Here is a 19,804-nt window from a genome sequence, read left to right as displayed (position 1 = left end):
AATCTCAGCAAATATTTGTTAATGGCTTTTGAAAAAATAAAAACTGTATTGTGGTTTTCAGAATCTCAGCAAATATTTCTTAATGGCCTTTGAGAAAAATAAAAACTGTAAACAACAACAACGATATGATGCTTTGAGATTCGCTCAAAGTACAGTAGAAAGTAGAAAGGTGCAAAGAAAGGCACAGGAGACTGATGCCGTTACCGTGAAATTGTACTCGTCGCTAATTATTATTATACTGACCAAAAACTAAAACTAAAACTAAATATAAAAAGAAAAAGAAAGGGGGGCCATCAATAATTAACTTAAAATTATGCCATTTAAATTTAAATATCAATAAAAAAAATAAAAATTAAACTGATATGATTTTATCAACCTGGTAGATTCACAAATAACTTTAAAAAATAATATGATTAAAAACAAATTAAGATATTTTTATAAAAAAAATATTGAGATAACAATATATTAATTTGACTTGAGTTAATTTAAGTTAATTTTTTAAATTCATAATTCATGTCATGAGATTATGATAACCTCAGATAAAGTAAGTTAAACAATTATAAAACTCATTCTCTAATAAATTTATTGTTGAGTTATGAAATTAAAAAAAAATCATTCTAAAAAAAACATAATAAAATAAACAAAGTCAACTAAAACTTGAAATTCAAATCATGAGACTGAAGATCACTAACAAAGTTTAATTCATAATCAACTAAATATTGAAAATGTTAAATAAAAAAAATTAAATTAAAAAATCTTAAATCAATTACCAAACTAGTGATATAGGTTATAAAATGAAAATAATCACATTAAAAATAAATTATAATAAATTATAAAATTTAATATTAAATAAACCAAGCAAATTACATGAATTTTCTTTAAAAAAAAACAAAGAAAAACAACACTATTTGACTAGTTAACGACCAGAACTTTCATACCAAAATCTGAACGGAATTTCTTGAACAAGTTGAGATTCCGAGCAGGATGAAAATTATTCTACCTTGTTCTGTTTTTTTAACTGAAATGAGATATACTGATTATTAGCTTGCGCGTACCACGACTAATCCTCACGGCCCACTGAATATCCTGCAAACCCAGTAGATATGTAAGACATCACAGAGATAATAGGCGTGCACGCCAGGGCTCGAACTCATGTGCAGTGAAAGAAGACAAGCCCCTTCCACTGCTAAGCTAAGCTCATGTCTAAGTGGGATCTTTATTTACCTTTAATATTAGATTACGAACATGGAAAACGACTAATTAAAACGAAGGGCAAAACAAATTCCTTGGACATGTAATATACACACACCAAAAATAAAATAAAAACAATTGACAAGCTCGAATGTTGTTGTTGTGTTGTCATTTTGAGTTAAAACATAATTTTTCCAAGTGTTTAATTTGTAGCAAAATGTCAATCTCCTCCTTGTATTTCATTTAGGTTAATTTCCTCCTTGATTGAAAGGATGCAAGTTCAACCAAGTTTTTGTGCATATATATATATATATATATATATATAGACACGCACACGAGAATAATATACACTGTTTTAGGTGCAAATATATATATACATAGAGACACGAGAATAATATAAATTATCTTTTAAAAATTTATTTGATTGTTTAAGTTTTTTTAATTAAATTAGTTCTTTTAACTCTAATTCAAATCTTAATATTTTTATTTATTTAATAAAAAATAAACTATATTTTTTTGTGAAAATTCACTTTTTATTTTAGTATGTAATAATATAGATATATATAAATTTCAAACTCAAATGATTTTTACTTGAAGAGATATATTAGATAATAATATAAATTATATTTTGAGACCTCATCTAATAGTCTAAGTTTTTATTTTACATTAATTTTTTAATTATATATATATATTAAAAAAAAATTGGTTTTTTTGGGAGTGTGGTTACACTTGTTTTTTATATCTAAATATATCAAAATAATCTTTTTATTTTAAAAATATTATTTTTAAGATTAACATATTAAAATAATCTAAAATATTAAAAATATTAATTTTTAACTAAAAATTAAAATTTTAAATTTTTTAAAAATACAGGCAACTCACATTGCCAAACACCCTCGAAGTCTTGATTCACACATCTAAACTTATTAGTTCAAAATAAATGTTGTATGCAGAAGGAATCATTGGTATGTATCAAAAGAATTAGCCTTGTCAAATGATAGCAATGCACTTTTAGGAAAAAAATAAGAAGCTGGCCAGCAAAGTAGTTACTAATAATTAAATATTGTAAATAATTGAATAATTTCAAATTTCAAATTAAGATATGATTACTTTAGACATCAGCTTGGTGGGACTTCTGTGGTTGAATGATAATTTGTTTAGATAAAGCAAAAGTCCAAAGTAGTGGTAACTGTTAATGACATGTTTTGAATTACCTTAATATTATGTTTTAAAGTGTTTTTTTCTAAATATATTAAATTAATATTTTTTACAATTTATTTTTAATATTAATATATTACAAAAATAAAAAAATAAATTTTACATTTTTTTAGAAATACGGTTTCCTGTTCCCGAGGACAGCATCAAGGAGAAGAGAAGCGCAACATGAGCATAGTGAAGGACGGAAGAAAAGAACACGAAAGAGGACAAAGAGAGTAAGCACCGCGCCACCACCAACAGTACCAGACCCAGCTGTCTGCGAGTAAAGAAAGGGCAGTCTTTGTATTGTTCAAAGACTCTGGTCTACTCTGTATTTGTTTGCTTAAATTAAAATCTGCTTAGACCCAAACATTGTATGCTTGTTCTCCTTTTCCTCTTCCCTATCCCAAAAGTCCAAGCCAGCAGTCTTTGAATTCTGATTCACCATTCCAATCAAACACACATTTCTCCTATTTCGCTTTCTCTTCCTGTAGGGAGTATTTCTTTTATACCCAACTTTCATTCACAGCCCTTGAGGCTAAAAACTGTTCCTTTTTCTTTTTCCTTTTTTCCTTTTCTCCAACTTTGGTTCGTGGGTTTCAAAACAAACCACCAAAAAAGAAACCCCATTTCAAGTTTGATACAATCTTTCACACTTCCTCTTGTAATTCTCATCTGTGTTTTGCTCATCTGCTCATTTTCATTCATACAGTTTGAGTCTTTGGTGTTATACTCTGTGATCAGCAATGGGGCGATTAGATGACTCAGCAACAATGGAAATAACCGGCAAGGTTATGGTTGTTGCAATTGTAATTCTATTCTTGGTGGTGGTTTTTGTTATCTTTCTACATCTTTATGCGAAATGGTTTTGGTGGCGCATTGAAGAACCCACTCACCCTCAACAATCTCGCCGCCGCCAACGCCACCGCTATGTCTTTAACCCTGGTCAAGACCCAGTGAGAAGAGGGCTAGAGCTCTCTATACTGAGATCCCTACCACTAGTGATTTTCCAGCCCAAAGATTTCCCAGGTGGACTGGAATGTGCTGTTTGCTTATCTGATGCTGTAGAAGGAGAAAAGGTCAGGTTGTTGCCTAAATGCAACCATGGGTTCCATCTTGATTGTATTGACATGTGGTTCCAGTCTTATTCTACTTGTCCTCTATGTAGAAGCTCGGTAGCACCACAAGCTCAATGCGCTAGTGGTGCCAATAACAACAATGACCTGGAGGTGAATATTCAGTCTCCAGAGGAAATTTCGATTTCTGGGTATTCAATAGAATCTCCAGATTTTCCAACAAACGTGTTGTTTTGGGGGGATCAGACTCTTGTAAGCACTGGGGGCGGTTCCTTGGAAGAAGGACCTTCTTCTTCAGCTTCTTCCGGGCCGTCATCTTCAGCTGGTGCTAGGCATGATGAGATGCTTGTTATTGATGTTCCGGTGCAAATTACCGATAATCTTGCCGAGGATCAGGAATCAAAGTTGCCAACGCCTACGCGGTTGAGGTCATTGAAAAGACTTTTGAGCAGGGAGAAAAGGTTACCTCCTAATTGTTCTAATGGTTCTGTTGATGTTTAGTCATTGTGAATAATTTAATTCTGGTCCTGAAAGTTTCTGTAGATGCCTGAAGATATTGCATTATCTCGGCATCGTTCGCTTGATAGAAAATTATCAGATTTGGTTCTACCAACTTTGAGAATTGGTGGTAAAGGAAAACTTCTTTGATTGATTAGCTAAGTGTCACATGATTCTTCATATACTGAAATGGCTAAGTGTAATTAGCCTGTTGTACAGGTCCTTTGTGGTAACTCTGGTATTGTAACAGAGTTTCACAACATTTGTTTGGAATGAATGTATTGTATGAGAAGAGCCGTAGACTACAAGGCTTCTCTTTTCAAGTAGATAGACCAATGCATCCTCCTCCTCTATTTTCTACAGAAGATGTATTCTGTGGATTTTCTTTTCAATGTTGATTCATCTGTAGTAGAGCCGTTAACACAATGGTTCCTCTTAAAGCTTTACGATTCACATGGCACGGATTGATTGTGTTTCAGAATCTGTATGAAATTCTTAATATATATTGACACAAAATTGGTTGCATCGAGTGTGGCTGAGACAAGGTTCATTTTATCCAGAGATGTTGAAACTCCCTTTCAAAACTCATCTTATAGTGGAACTCATGCATTAATATGTTCCGTAATTTGGCCAAATTTTGTGTTGGTGAAGGGGAAATTTCATAGAGATGCTGAATCCATCAGCAGCTTATCCTTTGGCGACCTTTTTGGAGAACCAGTTGCAAGATACTACCAATCTCCTTTAACCAAAGCAGTGTCATTCTTGAGGCATCAAGTTTTTGGGTATGAGCCGATCGATAGTTGACGGCTCATACCCAAAACCCAGTTTCTGAACATGATAGCAAGGCATGAGCCATTAAAAAGCGTAGTAAGATTTTCAACAAAATGCTGCAGCTGAAGGTAACAGGACATATATCAATCACAAGTTTGAGATTCCTAAAACTTCTCTTTGTCAGATGATCTTGTTTTTTCTGTTAACAACTAAGAATAGTTGAATTGATCTAAACCTTAGTACCAACGGCAGATAGCTGGGGTCCATCTTCATTGTGGATTGTGAAAGCTTCCTTTACCCTAGTTGATTGCTCTTCAATAGTCCAAAACCAAAGCTTTTGGCCATGTGGGCAGCACCATCACTCTTGACCACATAAATCGGTCCTTAATCTCCTCGTGAACCTGCAGCAGCAGACGTTTTGTCCATTTTCAATGCCATCTTTTGCTTTATTTTTGCAGTTTTTTCCTTTTGGTCAGTCTCGTCTCTCTCTGTATCTCAAGTAGTGGATATTCCTTCATGTTTACACTTCCGAGCTGGGAGAAAGTTCGAAGGGTGAAGTGGGAGTTGTCTGGGTCCTTTAAAAATCAATACCCTTCTACTTCCACATGCAATCCAGGACAAAATATGGATAGAAATTCCTGAAGCATGGAGATCAAGTGCCCCCAAATCCTTCATCTTTTTAATTTTCCCATACGCATCAAATGTATTGCAATTTGGATAACATGTGCTAATATATGAATTTGGCTACTTGGAATAGTTTTTTACTTCAAAACTTAATCTTTTATCTGAGTCGCGCGTTCTGACTCAAAAAACAAACAAACAAAAGGAAAGAGAGAGACAGAAAATAGAATAAAACTGACATGTTGTCCTGCTTGCGGGCTCTTTCTACTATAGATAATCTACTCTGCACATTAAAGTTGATATTTGGATTCCAGATATTAGTTGGTTCTGCTTGTTTGAATGATCTGGTACATTTTGTTGCCACAATCCTTCAACCGAGAGATGCTTTACTACATAAAATGAAGAAGTTCCGACGCAAAGCTTTTGTCGCTGAAACACTATGTTACCAAGTAAACAGGTCCATATGCCTTGACACCATGAGGATTATTAAGCTGGTCGAGACACATATAAGGTGTCTCATTCTCCACCCTCTTTGAATGGTTGAAAAGATTAGCCAGTGGCCCAGATGTTTGTCGCCGATGCCTTGCATCGACTCCTCTGCCACTCCCATATATAGGACCAGAAACATGACCCTTTCTTGGATTTGAAATGTGAGAGCTATTTGTCGGTTCCCCGGCAGGCTTGGTCTTTTTCTCAGCTTTCCACCATTTGAGGAGAGTGCGTTTCCAGGACCTCCTGCTCTTTTTCTCTTCTTGCACTCTTCCTTTTCCAGATTCTGGATGCTGTAACGGGGACTGTAGATTCATTTCTCTTGCATGTTGTCTAGCTTCTTCCAAGAACTGATCGTGGTTGTAAACTTGTAACGTTATAGTAAAAACTAAAAGACACTCTTAAGAAAGTTTCTCCTGTCTCCTCAATGCTAAACAGCCACATAGAGATGCTTAAAAGAGTTGTTCAGCTAATGAGAAGTTCAGTTTTGTGGATCAATCAAGGGCTATAGCCCGGAGACCCTTTGCCTTTATCCAATATCACATCACAAAACATGGTGTACAGAAAACTAGAGATTAGGAGACAAACACGGGTATTGTCTCTCTTGCTAAATCTGAAATATCTTTTCTGATTGATATCAAGTTTCTATTTTAAGTTAAGAAACTAAGGTGATAGATTTAAAATAAACAAATAAAACATGGAGCACATAAAAAGGAGAAGTGGCTAAAAGCTCAGACAGGCTTGCTTACCTGTGTAAAATCAACTTCAGGATCAAATTCGTAGGCACCATAATCGCTTGCCTCGTAATGTTGGTACGTTGGAGCTTTATTCATGGTTGCCTGGAAATCTTTCGAGTCAATACCATAAACGAAAGCTTTCAAGATCAAATAAAACGAATACAATCAAAAGGAATCACAAAAAGGAACGTCCGGCAAAAGAGGCGAGCCATTACTTGTATTTTGTAAAGGAGGGTAGTGGAATAAATATATATATTGAAGCATAAGCAGTTAGTGATATTACAAAGAGACAGAGAAAAAGTGAAGTTCACAGTTGCCTGTCTACCTTGAATTAATTTCTTTAGTAAAGAGAAGAAGAAGCACAGAGAAATAGATGCGATATAAAGAAGATGCCATGTCAAAAAATTGAGATGTGCCCTCTCCTTGAGGAAAACAAACTGCCAATTTTTTTTTAATTTTTTAATTTTTTTTACTTTAAATTAATTTTTTAATATTTTCATATCATTTCAATGTCAATATTAAAAATAATTTTTAAAAATAAAAAATATTATTTTACTATATTTTTAAATAAAAAATACATTAAAAAACAACTATTATCATATTTCCAAACACATTAAAACAAAAAAACTAAAAATATAGTACTTCATATTAAATAGTTGTGGTTAGGGCTGAGGAAACAAGAGCTTTTTGGTAGTTGAAAACTGACATGGCAATCCATCCTCTTGCTTGTAGAATTCGGTCAGGAAAGGACAGGTGGGTAAAATGGTTGGAGCATTCACCATGGACAAAATACATAACCAAAAGTAGCACTCTGAAATCAGCAGAAAATCTGGCCCGCTAACAAATCTTTTAAGAAAAAGAAGGTAAATAAGATGGAATCATTCCGATTATTACTTTCCTTTCGAGTTAAACGTACTCGTTAAGAAAGGGTGGAACCTAATGCCTGTTTGCTTGCAACAGCTATTACACTTTTGCGTACCAAACACCCCCTTATAGTCTTGAATATGGACTTGGAGGAGCTGGCAATGATGGCAAGGACGAGCGTGGAAACAGCAGAGAAGCCAGCCAACCTAGGCATTAAGCACTAGTGCAAATTAATTAGGCAAATTGATTTGAGATGCAGGCTCACTACACGTTAAATAATGGTGATGGCGATGATAACAAGCAATTATTATGCCTGGAAAAGATGGAGAAAAGGGCCCTTTTTATCTAGTTGAGGGGATGCACAAGGTTACCCGCTTCATGTCTGCCGCATGTCACGGAGTTATTTGGGCTATCATAATTTGGGGTTCTGGAGGTCAACGACAAACAGCCAAAAACTGAGGTGTGGCTGGGGACTGTAAATAGTCTACAGCACAAACTCGTGCTTGCTGACCTTTCTTCTCCTTCTCTACATAGCAGAAATGGAACGCATGCCATTTGAAGAGGGAGGTTTCTTTGAGCCAAGTAAATCTAGCCTCCAAAAATGAGGTCCCCGTGATGGAAAACAAACCATTCTTGTTTCAGGATGGTTGCATCATCCAGGGCAGTTATCTCAGAAGCCCAGTCCTGAAAAGACATGGCCACTAACGACTGATCTTGTAATGGAAGACCCATATCATCAGCTCAGATTATTTACAGCATTTTGTGTCTGGGTGTGCGCTTTCTTCCCGTATAGACCGCAAGAATCAGGGGGCTACGAGTATCAGAGCATCACATGGTACGAAAAAAATGAACCATATGGTAAGGTAACAGTGCTGGCCAAATCAATATCATTAAGCAAACTATAAATAATCAAGTACACAGACAAGGGGTCGTTTTTCTTTTGACCAGGCAACAGGACGTGGTATGGCAATGATAATGTTTTAGCAGTGACCTTGAACAGAACTTCGAAACAAGAAGAAAACAAAGAACACCAAGCTGAAGTACCAAACACAACCCCCCAACAAAATTGGCATTACGATAGCATCAGAAGTATGCAAACTTCAAGCATTAGAACAACCTGCCGACAGTAATATTAGCAACAGTCAAGAGACCCAAGGGGGCCTCATCGGCATCGACCCCTGTACAATTTTCTGGTAGATACACGACATCAAACCTAAAGGAGGAGCATTTGAAGAGTAGTCTAGAAAATGCCTGTATTTCCACTGACCCTTCTAACATTTCTGTTGTCCAGACTAGATTTCAAAGTTGAAGCAGAGGCAGTGCCATCACAACACCAAAGATCGAAACCAGCAACAACATCATCCAGGTTGGAAATGGCTGCTTCCTGTTTCTTCTCTCATCCTTCGGGGGATCTACTCTTTTTGCATCTTCCACAGAAGAATCACCTTGCTTTTCCAATTTGGCTCTGGATCTATCTTCTTGTGGTGCCTGTGATGAAACATGCTGCTCAGAGTGAAGCTCCTGGTCATGCTTCTCTACATACTCGGGAAACAATTTCCTGAACGCAGCACTGTCAAGAAGGAGCACATCAGCTCCGATTAGAATTTAAACTAATTGATAACACAAACATTAGTAAATTTTAGCTTTGAGCAAGCTAAAGAACACATAAGAAAAGTAACATAATCATAACTACATAAACATTGAATCCAATGCCTTTATGGGAACAGGTAAGGATAATAGTGATTAAACAAGGAGCACATTTTGACAATCACTTAAACTAGATCATTGGCCTACGCTACATTGTGAGTCAGATCATTTTTTTTTTTAACATAAAAATTATTGAGGCTTTGCTAACTTTTTTTTCCAGCAAAAATTTTTTTTTAATTATTTAGGGATTGACCTGATATGACCCAATCAATTTGACAGGTTCGAAGACAACTTGATTGACCAATAAAAACTTAGTCTGACTCCAGAAACTTCAAAACATCTTTTTCAAAAAAAAAAAAAATTGAGACAACATATTGTATCAATCTGAATCATCATGGTTAACTTGCCAAATCCAAACTCTTGATCATGATAACTCCAACAAAAAGTAAATCAAAACAAATTATAAAGTTTAATTCACAATTAATCCAATGTTGAATGATAAAATTAAAAAAAAAAAACTTAGAAAAACAACTCAAATCAAACTAGATTAATTTATTAAATAAGGATTGGGAAACCCTATAGAACAAATTATATAGCACAATTCTCAATCAATTCAACTTTGAATGATAAAATTTTAAAAAAATCAATTTTAAAAAGGACTAAAAAAATTACTTGAGTAAACTCGGGTTAACCCACTAATCTCATGACTCAAGTCATGAGACTGGGATAACCTCACAGAAAAAAACTAAAATAAATCACGAAACATAGTTCTCAATCAATAAAATGTTGAAAGATAATATTGAAAAAAAATCATTTAAAAAAAAAAACTCAAGTCAATCAGGTTAACTTGTCAAACCTTTGACTTGAGTCATAAAACTGGGATAAACCTATAAAAAGAAAATTGAAACAAATCATGAAACTCAAATCTCTAGCTAACCAAATATTAAAGGATAAAATTGAATAAAAAACATAGATTAAAAAAAAAACTGCTGCAATAAGTAGTGATTTGTGAGGTGGTGCCTGGGATAAAAACTCATCTCTTTTAGTGTTATGTTAATAATGCAAACCCAAAGATAGGCATGCATGAAAGGCAACAACAAGAACAAAGCCTAAATCCTCTTGCATCATTCCATGAAATCATAAATCTAATCCACCTCAATATATAACCCAAGTGTGAATAAAGGGAAAAAAGAAATGCATGGTGAGTGGGGAAATGGTCCAAATGGATCCTCAGATAGACAAGAAAAGCGGAGCACTGTACTTACTTCTTACAATTGAAAGCAAGAGAATCCTTTGCTAGGCGTCGCTTATCAGCAGCAGTAGTGTTCACACTTCCTGTGGTAGGACTGTTGTCCGTCTACATAGCAAAGATGCATCCTTGTTTGAGAAAATAGTCTAGGGAAAGTAAAATAAACTTAAAAATGCCTCCAAATATGGGTTCCCAAGGAATTAATACATAGTTTAACCACCTTTTGTCATGAACCAGACCAAAATTACAGTAACAACAAGATAATGCCAGCTAGACACCCAAAACCCATCCCACACAAGTTCAAGGGAATAGGCCAGAGAATAAAAATGGAAACTTTTAGCTACAAATAAATTATGCAAGTATGATAATCAATAACAACAAAACAGATTCTGAAGCAAGAACCAGCCTTAACAAATTACTACATTGAGAAAATTGAGAGCCACAATTAACTCACCATGAAAGAAAGAAGCCCTGTAAGTATACTGCAGCAATGAAATTGGAAGAATGTTAGACCAAGGATCTATAATAACTAGCTCTTTATTATTTAGAACTGATAATCCAGAGAGTTAGAAAATTAATTGAAAAATTACACTTTAAGCCTTAATCTGTTTTACCTTGATACAGACCACATGGGGTTCCAGCTCTCCGGATGAACTGGAAAGCAATAAGATCATGGTAAACAAAACCAAATATAAAAGATGGCCAAAAGTAAAATGCTGTAAGCATAGCAGGGTAAAGAACTTACAATCACTCATGGATAAGCATATTTTCTTTTGAGTCATGAATCGCCCATTGGGAGTGATCATGCTACAGAGATAAAAGCCACAAAAGTTAGAAGCATGCCTGAACTAAAATATTGAAAGAGAAAGGCACGGGGAAAATGATATTCAGGAAAAACTTTAGCAGCAATAAAGAAGTTTACATGATTCCAGGAGGTTTATAGGGATACTCTGGAGGAAACTTGATTTTTCCATAATAATATCCACCTTATCACAAGGAAGTCAGAATTTCCAATTAGAATAACAAAGCACTGAGCAAGATAACCACACTATTTTCTGTATCATGTATTGAATCAACAACATGGCTATCAAACCTGCAAAAGGTGTTCCTTCACTTCCCTCCAACACATAATCTGAAACATCAAAGTTACATAACATCAATATCAAAAAATACCTCAGTGAATTAAGACCACAAACAGCAACAGAGAACAAAAAAAGAATAAGAAGAAGAAGAAACAAAACACAAAAAGCAACAGAGCAAAATAAAAACAAAAATAAGAAGCAAAAAGCAAAACAACACAGAATAGGTTGAAAATGGAATCACTATGTGCTATGGATGAAAGAACCATACCTCACAATCAAATGTTAAGAAGGCTAAAATTTTCCCAAGTAATCTCTTCACTTTCCTAAGCTCTGTCTTCAACTCATCCCCATTCCAAATAACAATTGTGCTACTTCATTGTGGCATTCTTCCTAATACCAAACTATACTTAACACTAGGAGAAATGACTGCTCGAGATAATATCAGATGCCTTCCATTATATATTTGGTTGTATCAGATACAGTTGTAGATCTGAGATAAGTACTCTTGGTTGTAAGAAGTACTTAGCCTAGCTTAGATAGCTATCCTATTGTTTTGTAACCTGTATCCTATTGCATGTGTATATTATACACAAATTATTCACTGCCAAACCTCTTGTTTCCATTATATTTCTATTTCTTCCAATGACATCTCACGGCATCATCAGCCAAGGCTGTAAAATCTGCATGTATTCATTCTTAAGGATGAAAAGTAACGTTTCTGGAACCTTTAGCATCTCCTTCACGTATTTAATGGAGGAGCAACAACTCCATAATTATGAACGAATCAAGCAAACCAGTAACAAACCGGGAAGCAGTCACAGGTGTTTTGCATCAACTTTTCCACACAAGGTTTGGAGTTTGAATGAGTCCAAAGACACAGAATTCAGTGTTTCAGCGGTTGCCTGCAATATCTTGTATGTCATGATTCTTCTGCCAAATCTCCAGTGACATTTGAAGCAAGTCTAGACAGATGATTAGATATTGTAATTCTTTTACCCTAAATTATTTAGATTGCAATAACTCTAGGTCACCACTAATGTCCACAAGTAGATGATGTAAAAAGCTCAGATATATATATATATATATATATATATGAAAATTTCAGAGAAGGAAACAAAAATAAACAAGAACTTACGCCATTCAAGAATGTCACTTGGAGAAGGACGGGCAACAACATGAGAGACTGGTTCCTGAAAATTCATTATTATAAAACAACAGCAAAAAATCGGTGTCTAATGATGAGAAGAAAAATGAAATGAAGTTTCATCCAGCAGTAAATGGTTGGTATTTGGTACTACAAAGACATTCAAATATCCAGACTATCAATAAAACATCAGGTAAGTGAAATAACAATCAAGCAGTAGATGCGCAACCAACCATGTGATCAAAAATCGAAAATAAGCTACAAAGTGAAGTGAAGCAGCCGATGAAAATAAAACATAATCATCCATCTATCATAAGAGACCACAGTGTATCGAAAAGGATGGTGTACGTTTGGGAAACTGAAATGAAAGCCCTAATGGGTAAAATTGACAGTTCCAATCTCTACCCTTCCCCCATCAATTCACTATGAAAATAGCACAAAATGGACTACATAACATAATAAAAACATACTTTACAGAGAGCTCTATATTCCTTCTGGAGTCGCTTGACACACGATTTCTCAGCCATGAATCAGGTACCTCCTCCTTTTATTTCCTTGGGATGATGAAAAGAAACAGAAATTTATTATAATACGAACTAAAATCATCATCACCATCAACCACTAATTAGGTCAGTCAAACTTAGATTATCATTATTATTATAACAAAAAAAAGAAGCAAGAAAACCGATTAAAAGAAAAGAATAAGGAATGAATCGAAGTTAAACCTAGATGAAATCTATCAGATAGATTAAAAAACAAATAGTAAGAAGAAGAGGAAGAGGAATTAGAAATCGTTACCTTAGTTTATTTAGATTATATTAGATTAGATCAGATCAGATCAGATCAGATAACAATTCAATCCAAAATAAGAATCAGATGCCAGAATCTAAAGCTCAAACGAACAGTTGAAGCAGAAGACAAAAAAAAAAAAACAACTCATGTAACGGCAGGGGAGAGAGAGAGTTTAAGATCGTACGTACGACCTTTTTATGGTTTTTTTTTTTTTTTACTTCATTTTTAAATAATTTTGTAAGGGTTGGATGGATGGATCATGGACGGACGGACGGAAGCTGAGAATATGATTGGACCGTTGTCGGTGACAAAAGGACTTTCAATTTGTTGATGTTGAATTTATGGAAGTGGTTAAAAATATTTTTTATTTTAAAATAATATATTTTTTATTTTATAAAATTTATATTTTATATATAAATATTTTTTAAAAATATATATATATAAACACTGTAAGATGTTATCAAACGCTACCATGTTATAGTTACAATTATGCTACGTTACAAATTATATTATAATTACTTCACGTTACAATAACGAAGAGATGAAGAAGCACTTTATTCCCAGAATTGGAACAGTGCGCTTTTTTTATTTCAGTCTTGAAGCATTTTCTACTCTACTTATTAAATTATTTCTTTTGTATTGTGTTGACCAGGAATTATTAAATTATTTTTTTATATTGAATTGATTAGGAATTAAATTGATAATTTATTTTAGTTATAGGATTTTTATGATATATAAAAAAATATCTTGAAATTAAATTATTTATTTATTTATTTATTTAATAAAATAAATTTTATTTTTTTTTGCTTAGAACAAATTAAAATAAAAATTAAATTTGATATTAAAACAAAAAAAGGAGGTTTTTACTGTTCACGAGGCACAAATTATAAATTTTAGTCCTCAAAGATTTTTTTTTTCATTCATCATCCTTGTTTTTTTAGATTTTGATGTTTCAGTCCTCTTTTTATTTGTTCTGTATTTTAGCCTCTCAATTTTGTGAGGATAGAGAATTACAAGAAAATTATGAGGAGAAATAAAGTTGTTAGCTGTCAACTTTTCAACAACCAAAAAAATCAATTTTTATATTAAAGAATTCATTTAAAGAGAAAATATTCATTTACAAGTTTTTTATCCCTCATCTTACTATATAGAAAGTAGATTGAAGCTTCTTTTTTTTTTAATTCAAGAGATGATTTTTTTATTAATTAAATGCTATTTTGAGATTATATATGAATTTATTGAGGTTCATAAAATATTATTTTATAAAATATTAAAACTTAGTTTTGTTTTTTTGAAATCAAGAATAAATTTTCTAGCCATTCAAGATGACCGAAAATATAAACGGTAAAATACAAGTTGTGTATTTTTTATAAAAAAACCATAAATAGTCAACATGTTATATATATATTTGAAAAACAATATGATAACGTAAATATAATCTTATAAACCCATATGCCTGGCCTTTTTTTAATGGCCAGAAGAGCTGGCTACCCAAGCTTAGATGTGTTGTCTTTTTTTTCCAGTATATATTTGAGATATTATTTTTAAAAATATTATTTAATTTTTAATTTTTTTAATAAGATGATAATATTTTTTATATATAATTTTAGCTAATAGTTCTTATGCATCTTTCTATTTTCATTTGATGGCTTTTCTATGCATGTCTTTTTTTATTATTATATTATTAAATAAAAATTATATTTTAAAAAATAAAATTATTAAATTCAATCAGATTCACGAAATGATTATATGTTTGGCGCGTTTACTCTAGTTGATTTAAGTTAATCCAAAATATAACTGTCTCAATAATTTTTTTAAAAATAAAAAATAATCTTTAATTTATATTTTAAAACTCAACTAGGATTTGACAAGATTAATTAAGTTGTGTTCGGACCTATCAGGCTTAACATATCATATAAAATTAATTTTTATTATTTTAATTTAAAATGTGAGTTAAACAAGGTGACAAGTTTATTTTCATAAAAAAATAAAAAGTGGCTAAAAGCCCAAAAACAAAATTGCATAAACCTATCAAGTCATTTTGCTGAGTTTTGCTTAATACAAACCATGAGGATGAGTTTTTTTTAATCGAAATAAAAGGAAATAACTAAAATGTGAGCTTTCTTCTCATAAATCTAAGACGGGGATTTGATGCAACCTTACCATGGGTTTATTTCTTCTTCTTTTTGTATGCAAATTCATAATATTGAACCTCTTCACTCTTTTTTTTTTCAATTATTTTTTAAAAACAGGTACTTGTTAAGTTTCGGGGACTTGAATTGTTTGATGACGTGGCTTGTTATGATTGATAGAGTATAGAACTTTTGATAAACTTGATTCCATGTGATTATACCGACATGTGCGTGCGTGTGGAAGAGTTATAGGCTTTCACGGTGCTTGCGCCGCTCACCAAGAAATATTCGTGATTGTCGGTCGACTTTTGGATTAATTTGTTTTTAAGAGTCCCGAGGCAGCAGTACGTGGCATCTTATCCGAGAAGGTTTTTTTTTTTTAATTCGAGGGCTTTAATTATTTTTTTTTGTTATTGCGGTTTAATAATGGCTCCCATCAAATTTGATACTAATTCTGTGATGAGTATCTAAATGATATTGAGATTTTAGGATTTTCAATATCATTCTCTCTTTTAAGTATAAACGTGTAATTATATCTTCATATTTAGCCAGAATTTACATTATTCGTTTGGTTGGTTCAGCTTGTGTAATATACTTAGATAGATAACACATGCCATGCAACAACTTCGGTCAAAAATTTTCTAATGTAAAATAAATGCTCAAGCAATAGTGACATAACTTAACACAGATAACTTGAATAGTATATAATCTGGAATATGTGTTAAGAATAATTTTATGAAAAAAATAAAAAATTATCATAAATCTCAAGGCTAAATAATCTAATATTAAATTAAAAAATTAAAAAAATAATTTTAAAAAATAACATTGAATAAAACCTTGAGTCAATATAAGCTAACTGGACCAACTTCCAACCCATAATATAAAATTAAGATAAAAAATAATTTTTTTAAAAAAACCAAAAAGTACTCAAGTTAAACTAACTTGACTTGACTAATTTGTATTTAGGATAATCTCATTGAAAAAAAATAAAATAATAAAAAAGTTTAAGAATTAATAATTTAACGTCAAATGAAAAAATTAAAAAAATAAATATTAATTTTCATAAAAAAATATTAAAAATAATCTAAATTAAAAAAGGTTAACTCAACCATACCATTACGTAGGATATAAAATCAAGATAAACTTACAAAATAAAAAAAATAACTAAGCTCAAAGCACAATAATTCAATAATAAATAATAAAATTAAAAAAACAATAATAAAGAACTAAAAAAAACATAATAAAAAAGAACACAAGAAAAATTGTCCCTGGAACTACACACTTTTATATTTGTTGAATGTATTGGTTGAGTAGAAATGAAAGGAAGGAAGAGAGGATTTTATAGATGAGAAATTAAAAAGGCAATCATACCACCTATATGTAGACCTGCTGGAATCTCACTCTTTCTCTCTCTCTCTCTCTCTTTATTTATTTATTTATTTATTGAAAAAGCATGTGTATGTACAGGTAGTTGTGATTGTGGCTCACATCTTCTCTTGATTTTATATCCAAAAACGGCTTAAACGCCCTTTATGGGTCGGGGATAGGCTTCTCATCCAGTTTTCTTACAAACTGGCAAACAGGGTCTTTTTTAGTCAGATTCCTAAGACTAAGTTGAGCATGTTCTTTATGAAATAGCGACCATAAATCATGAATTGCATGATGCACATCTCCACTAGGATGCGTCTCAAGAGTTAATAGAAGATTATCTAAAGACTCCTTACTTAGGCCATTCTTAATGAATTGTATTTTATCTTCATAGTTTATAGATACCATTCCTAAACAACAACATTGTGCATTACAAGTCCATCTAGCATATCGATGATAGACTTTCAGTCATTTTGCATAACGTTTCTTTACAAAAGTGCTTTTACCTGTTCCACGCATATGTGAAATAAAGGAATTAAAGGACTCACCTGATAATCAAACTTTTGCTTCAATCAAACAGTGAATATCTTTAGGAATTCCATGATTCATTAACAACCTCAATTGTGCACATCTAGCACGGTAAATTTTTGTAATTGCATTCTAAGGCAGAGCGGGAAAATACTTTTTTAATTTTTCAAGATTAGTGTTCATTTTCAAATGAGAATTGGAAGAGAGATTTAAGGAATTGCACAAATATATACACAGATATCAGTTATTATAGGAAACTGAAAGAACCAACTTAAGTCACGGAGTATCGTTGTCCGCCATTTGACCCGGGTGGGAGAAAGTAGCAAAAATCACTCAAAAAAACACAAAAACAATGTGAGAAAAACAAAATAATCAATATTTATCTATAAGATTATTCAAACCAGTTGATTCATTTTCACTAGGAAGATTATCAAAGTAAGCTTTCAAACAATGTTCATTTTCCTTAATAACATTGCTCCATCTTGATCTTAACTCTTTAAGGCATGCCTAGAGTTGAGAATTATAAAACAAAACTTTTTGACCAGTATCAACTTTCTGACAATTTTCACAAGTTTTGCAAAATGTATGAATGTCCTTGAACATGGTGGGCTAATAAAATCCATTTTGAAATATTTTTGCAGCTGTCCTTTTTGACAAAAAATAACTCCTTCATGCTTCAGAATGACAATGTTTAATGACACTACTTATCTCATTGTCAAGAATGAATCTTTGAAATATTTGATTAGGACAATATTTGAATAAGTTAGGGTAATCCCAACAAAAGTTCTTCACTTCGTTCAAAAACTTTTCTTTGTCTTGGGTACTCCAATCAGTTGGCAAATCTCCTAAAGCAAGAAAATTGATATTTTTATCATACCAAGGTATTGGACTAAGAGAAAGTAAGGATTCGTTAGGAAAGTAATCATCGATTGGTGTGATGTTAGATGTCGAATTTGTTGTCACTTTTGATAAAAGATCCGCATCAATATTTTCGATGCATTTTTTATCCGTGATTTCTTCCTCAAAATAAATTATTTTTAAATCTTCATATTCCTCCAACTCATTTTTACTTAAAATAGATTCAAGTTGATCATAAACTAATTCGTCAATATGATCTACTTCTTATAAATCATTATCATCTCCAGGTTGCTTATAAATGTTGAAAATATTCATCTCCAATGTCATGTTTCCAAATGATAGCTTTATTAGTTCATTCCTACAATTAATCAATGCATTAGAAGTTACAAGAAATGGACGTCCTAAAATAACAGGAAATGAATTACATGCTTCAACAAGTTTTGTGTCCAAGATAACAAAATCCACAAGATAAATGAATTTATCAACTTGTACTAACACATCTTTGACTATTCCTCTAGGCACTTTTAGAGATCTATCGATAAGTAAAAGAGTTACAGAAGTTGGTTTTAACTGACCTAGATTGAGACTCTGAAAAACTGAATATGAAAGTAAATTCACACTAGCTCCAAAATCAAGTAAGACTCTTTTAATTTTATGTTCTCCAATAAAGCAAGAAATTGTAGGACAACCAGGGTCTTTATATTTCAAAGCATTATTGTTTTGAAGAATAGCACTTACTTGTTCGGCTAAAAAAGCTTTCTTTTTCACATTTAGTTTCCTCTTCACAACGCATAGATTTTTAAAAAAATTAGCATAGAAAGGAACTTGTTTAATAGCATCCAACAAAGGTATATTGATTCTTACCTGTTTGAAAGTTTCAAAAATTTCAGAATTGTGATTGACTTTCCTTTGTTTGGTCATGGCATGAAAAAATGGAAGTGCTGGCGGGGAATCAATTGTTTCTTTACAATTTTCAAATTCAACCCCATCCTTACCCTCAAAAATTGACTCATCATCTTTCTCACAAGGTTCAAGAGTGGGTTTCTCAATAACCTTACCACCGCGAATAGTAGTGACTAATTTGACTTGATCCATGTGTTGGCTTCCAGAACTACTTGCATTTGCATTCTATTGCACTTTTGGATTTTGTTGTGGTTGAGATGGAAACTTACCTTTCTCTTGGAAACTATGAGTAGATGTCAATTTCGCAAGAGTATCTTTAAAATTTATCATGTTTTGAGCAAGTTTAGTATATCTCTTGCTTTTCAATGAATGCATGCAATGTTTCCTCAAGATTTCTTCTAAGAGGTGGAACATAATAAGGTGCATATCCATAAGAATTTTGGAAATTATGGTCTACTTGAAATGGTGGTTGTAAAGTTTGTACATTGTTATTATCACTCTTCCTATTGAAATTTGGGTAATTTCTCCAACTAAGGTTGTATATTTGTAAGTATGGGTTCTCGTTGGCCCTTTGGAAACAGTTTAAAGTATGGGCTTGTTCATGGAGACATTCCTTAAAAGAAGGCAAGGTTGAACAAGTATTGGTTGAGTGTTCAT

General features: G+C 32.5%; 3 protein-coding genes across 6 annotated transcripts; 1 reads left to right on the top strand and 2 right to left on the bottom strand.

The window, feature by feature from the left end:
* Positions 1-2,565: 2,565 nt before the first annotated feature.
* Positions 2,566-4,292, top strand: LOC105142619 (RING/U-box superfamily protein). The gene has a single exon (XM_011050335.1). It carries the CDS (start codon positions 3,135-3,137, stop codon positions 3,963-3,965), a length of 831 nt encoding a protein of 276 aa, XP_011048637.1. The 5' UTR covers positions 2,566-3,134; the 3' UTR covers positions 3,966-4,292.
* A 1,180-nt stretch (positions 4,293-5,472) lies between these two features.
* LOC105142618 (uncharacterized) lies at positions 5,473-7,675 on the bottom strand. 4 transcript variants are annotated; one of them, XM_011050333.1, is made up of 3 exons: positions 7,497-7,675; positions 6,593-6,682; positions 5,473-6,193 (listed from the first exon to the last, which is right to left on the bottom strand). In XM_011050333.1, the coding sequence occupies exons 2-3, from the start codon at positions 6,674-6,676 to the stop codon at positions 5,792-5,794; spliced, it is 486 nt and encodes a 161-aa protein (XP_011048635.1). In that variant the 5' UTR covers positions 6,677-6,682; positions 7,497-7,675; the 3' UTR covers positions 5,473-5,791. The 4 variants fall into 4 exon arrangements, with proteins under 4 accessions (XP_011048635.1, XP_011048634.1, XP_011048633.1 ...); XM_011050332.1 differs by lacking the exon at positions 7,497-7,675 and adding an exon at positions 6,906-7,005; XM_011050331.1 differs by lacking the exon at positions 7,497-7,675 and adding an exon at positions 6,796-6,899.
* Positions 7,676-8,303: 628 nt separating this feature from the next.
* Positions 8,304-13,574, bottom strand: LOC105142617 (ubiquitin-conjugating enzyme E2 34-like). The gene is made up of 10 exons (XM_011050330.1): positions 13,365-13,574; positions 13,037-13,120; positions 12,558-12,612; positions 11,434-11,472; positions 11,263-11,326; positions 11,086-11,147; positions 10,955-10,994; positions 10,795-10,822; positions 10,357-10,448; positions 8,304-9,014 (listed from the first exon to the last, which is right to left on the bottom strand). The coding sequence occupies exons 2-10, from the start codon at positions 13,091-13,093 to the stop codon at positions 8,744-8,746; spliced, it is 708 nt and encodes a 235-aa protein (XP_011048632.1). The 5' UTR covers positions 13,094-13,120; positions 13,365-13,574; the 3' UTR covers positions 8,304-8,743.
* Between the last annotated feature and the right edge of the window lie 6,230 nt (positions 13,575-19,804).

This window comes from Populus euphratica, unplaced genomic scaffold, assembly GCF_000495115.2.
Source record: "Populus euphratica unplaced genomic scaffold, PopEup_1.0 scaffold209.1, whole genome shotgun sequence".
Classification (NCBI taxonomy): domain Eukaryota; kingdom Viridiplantae; phylum Streptophyta; class Magnoliopsida; order Malpighiales; family Salicaceae; genus Populus; species Populus euphratica.
The sequence above is the reverse complement of the archived record's forward strand: the minus strand, read 5'-3'. Positions and strand labels throughout refer to the sequence as shown.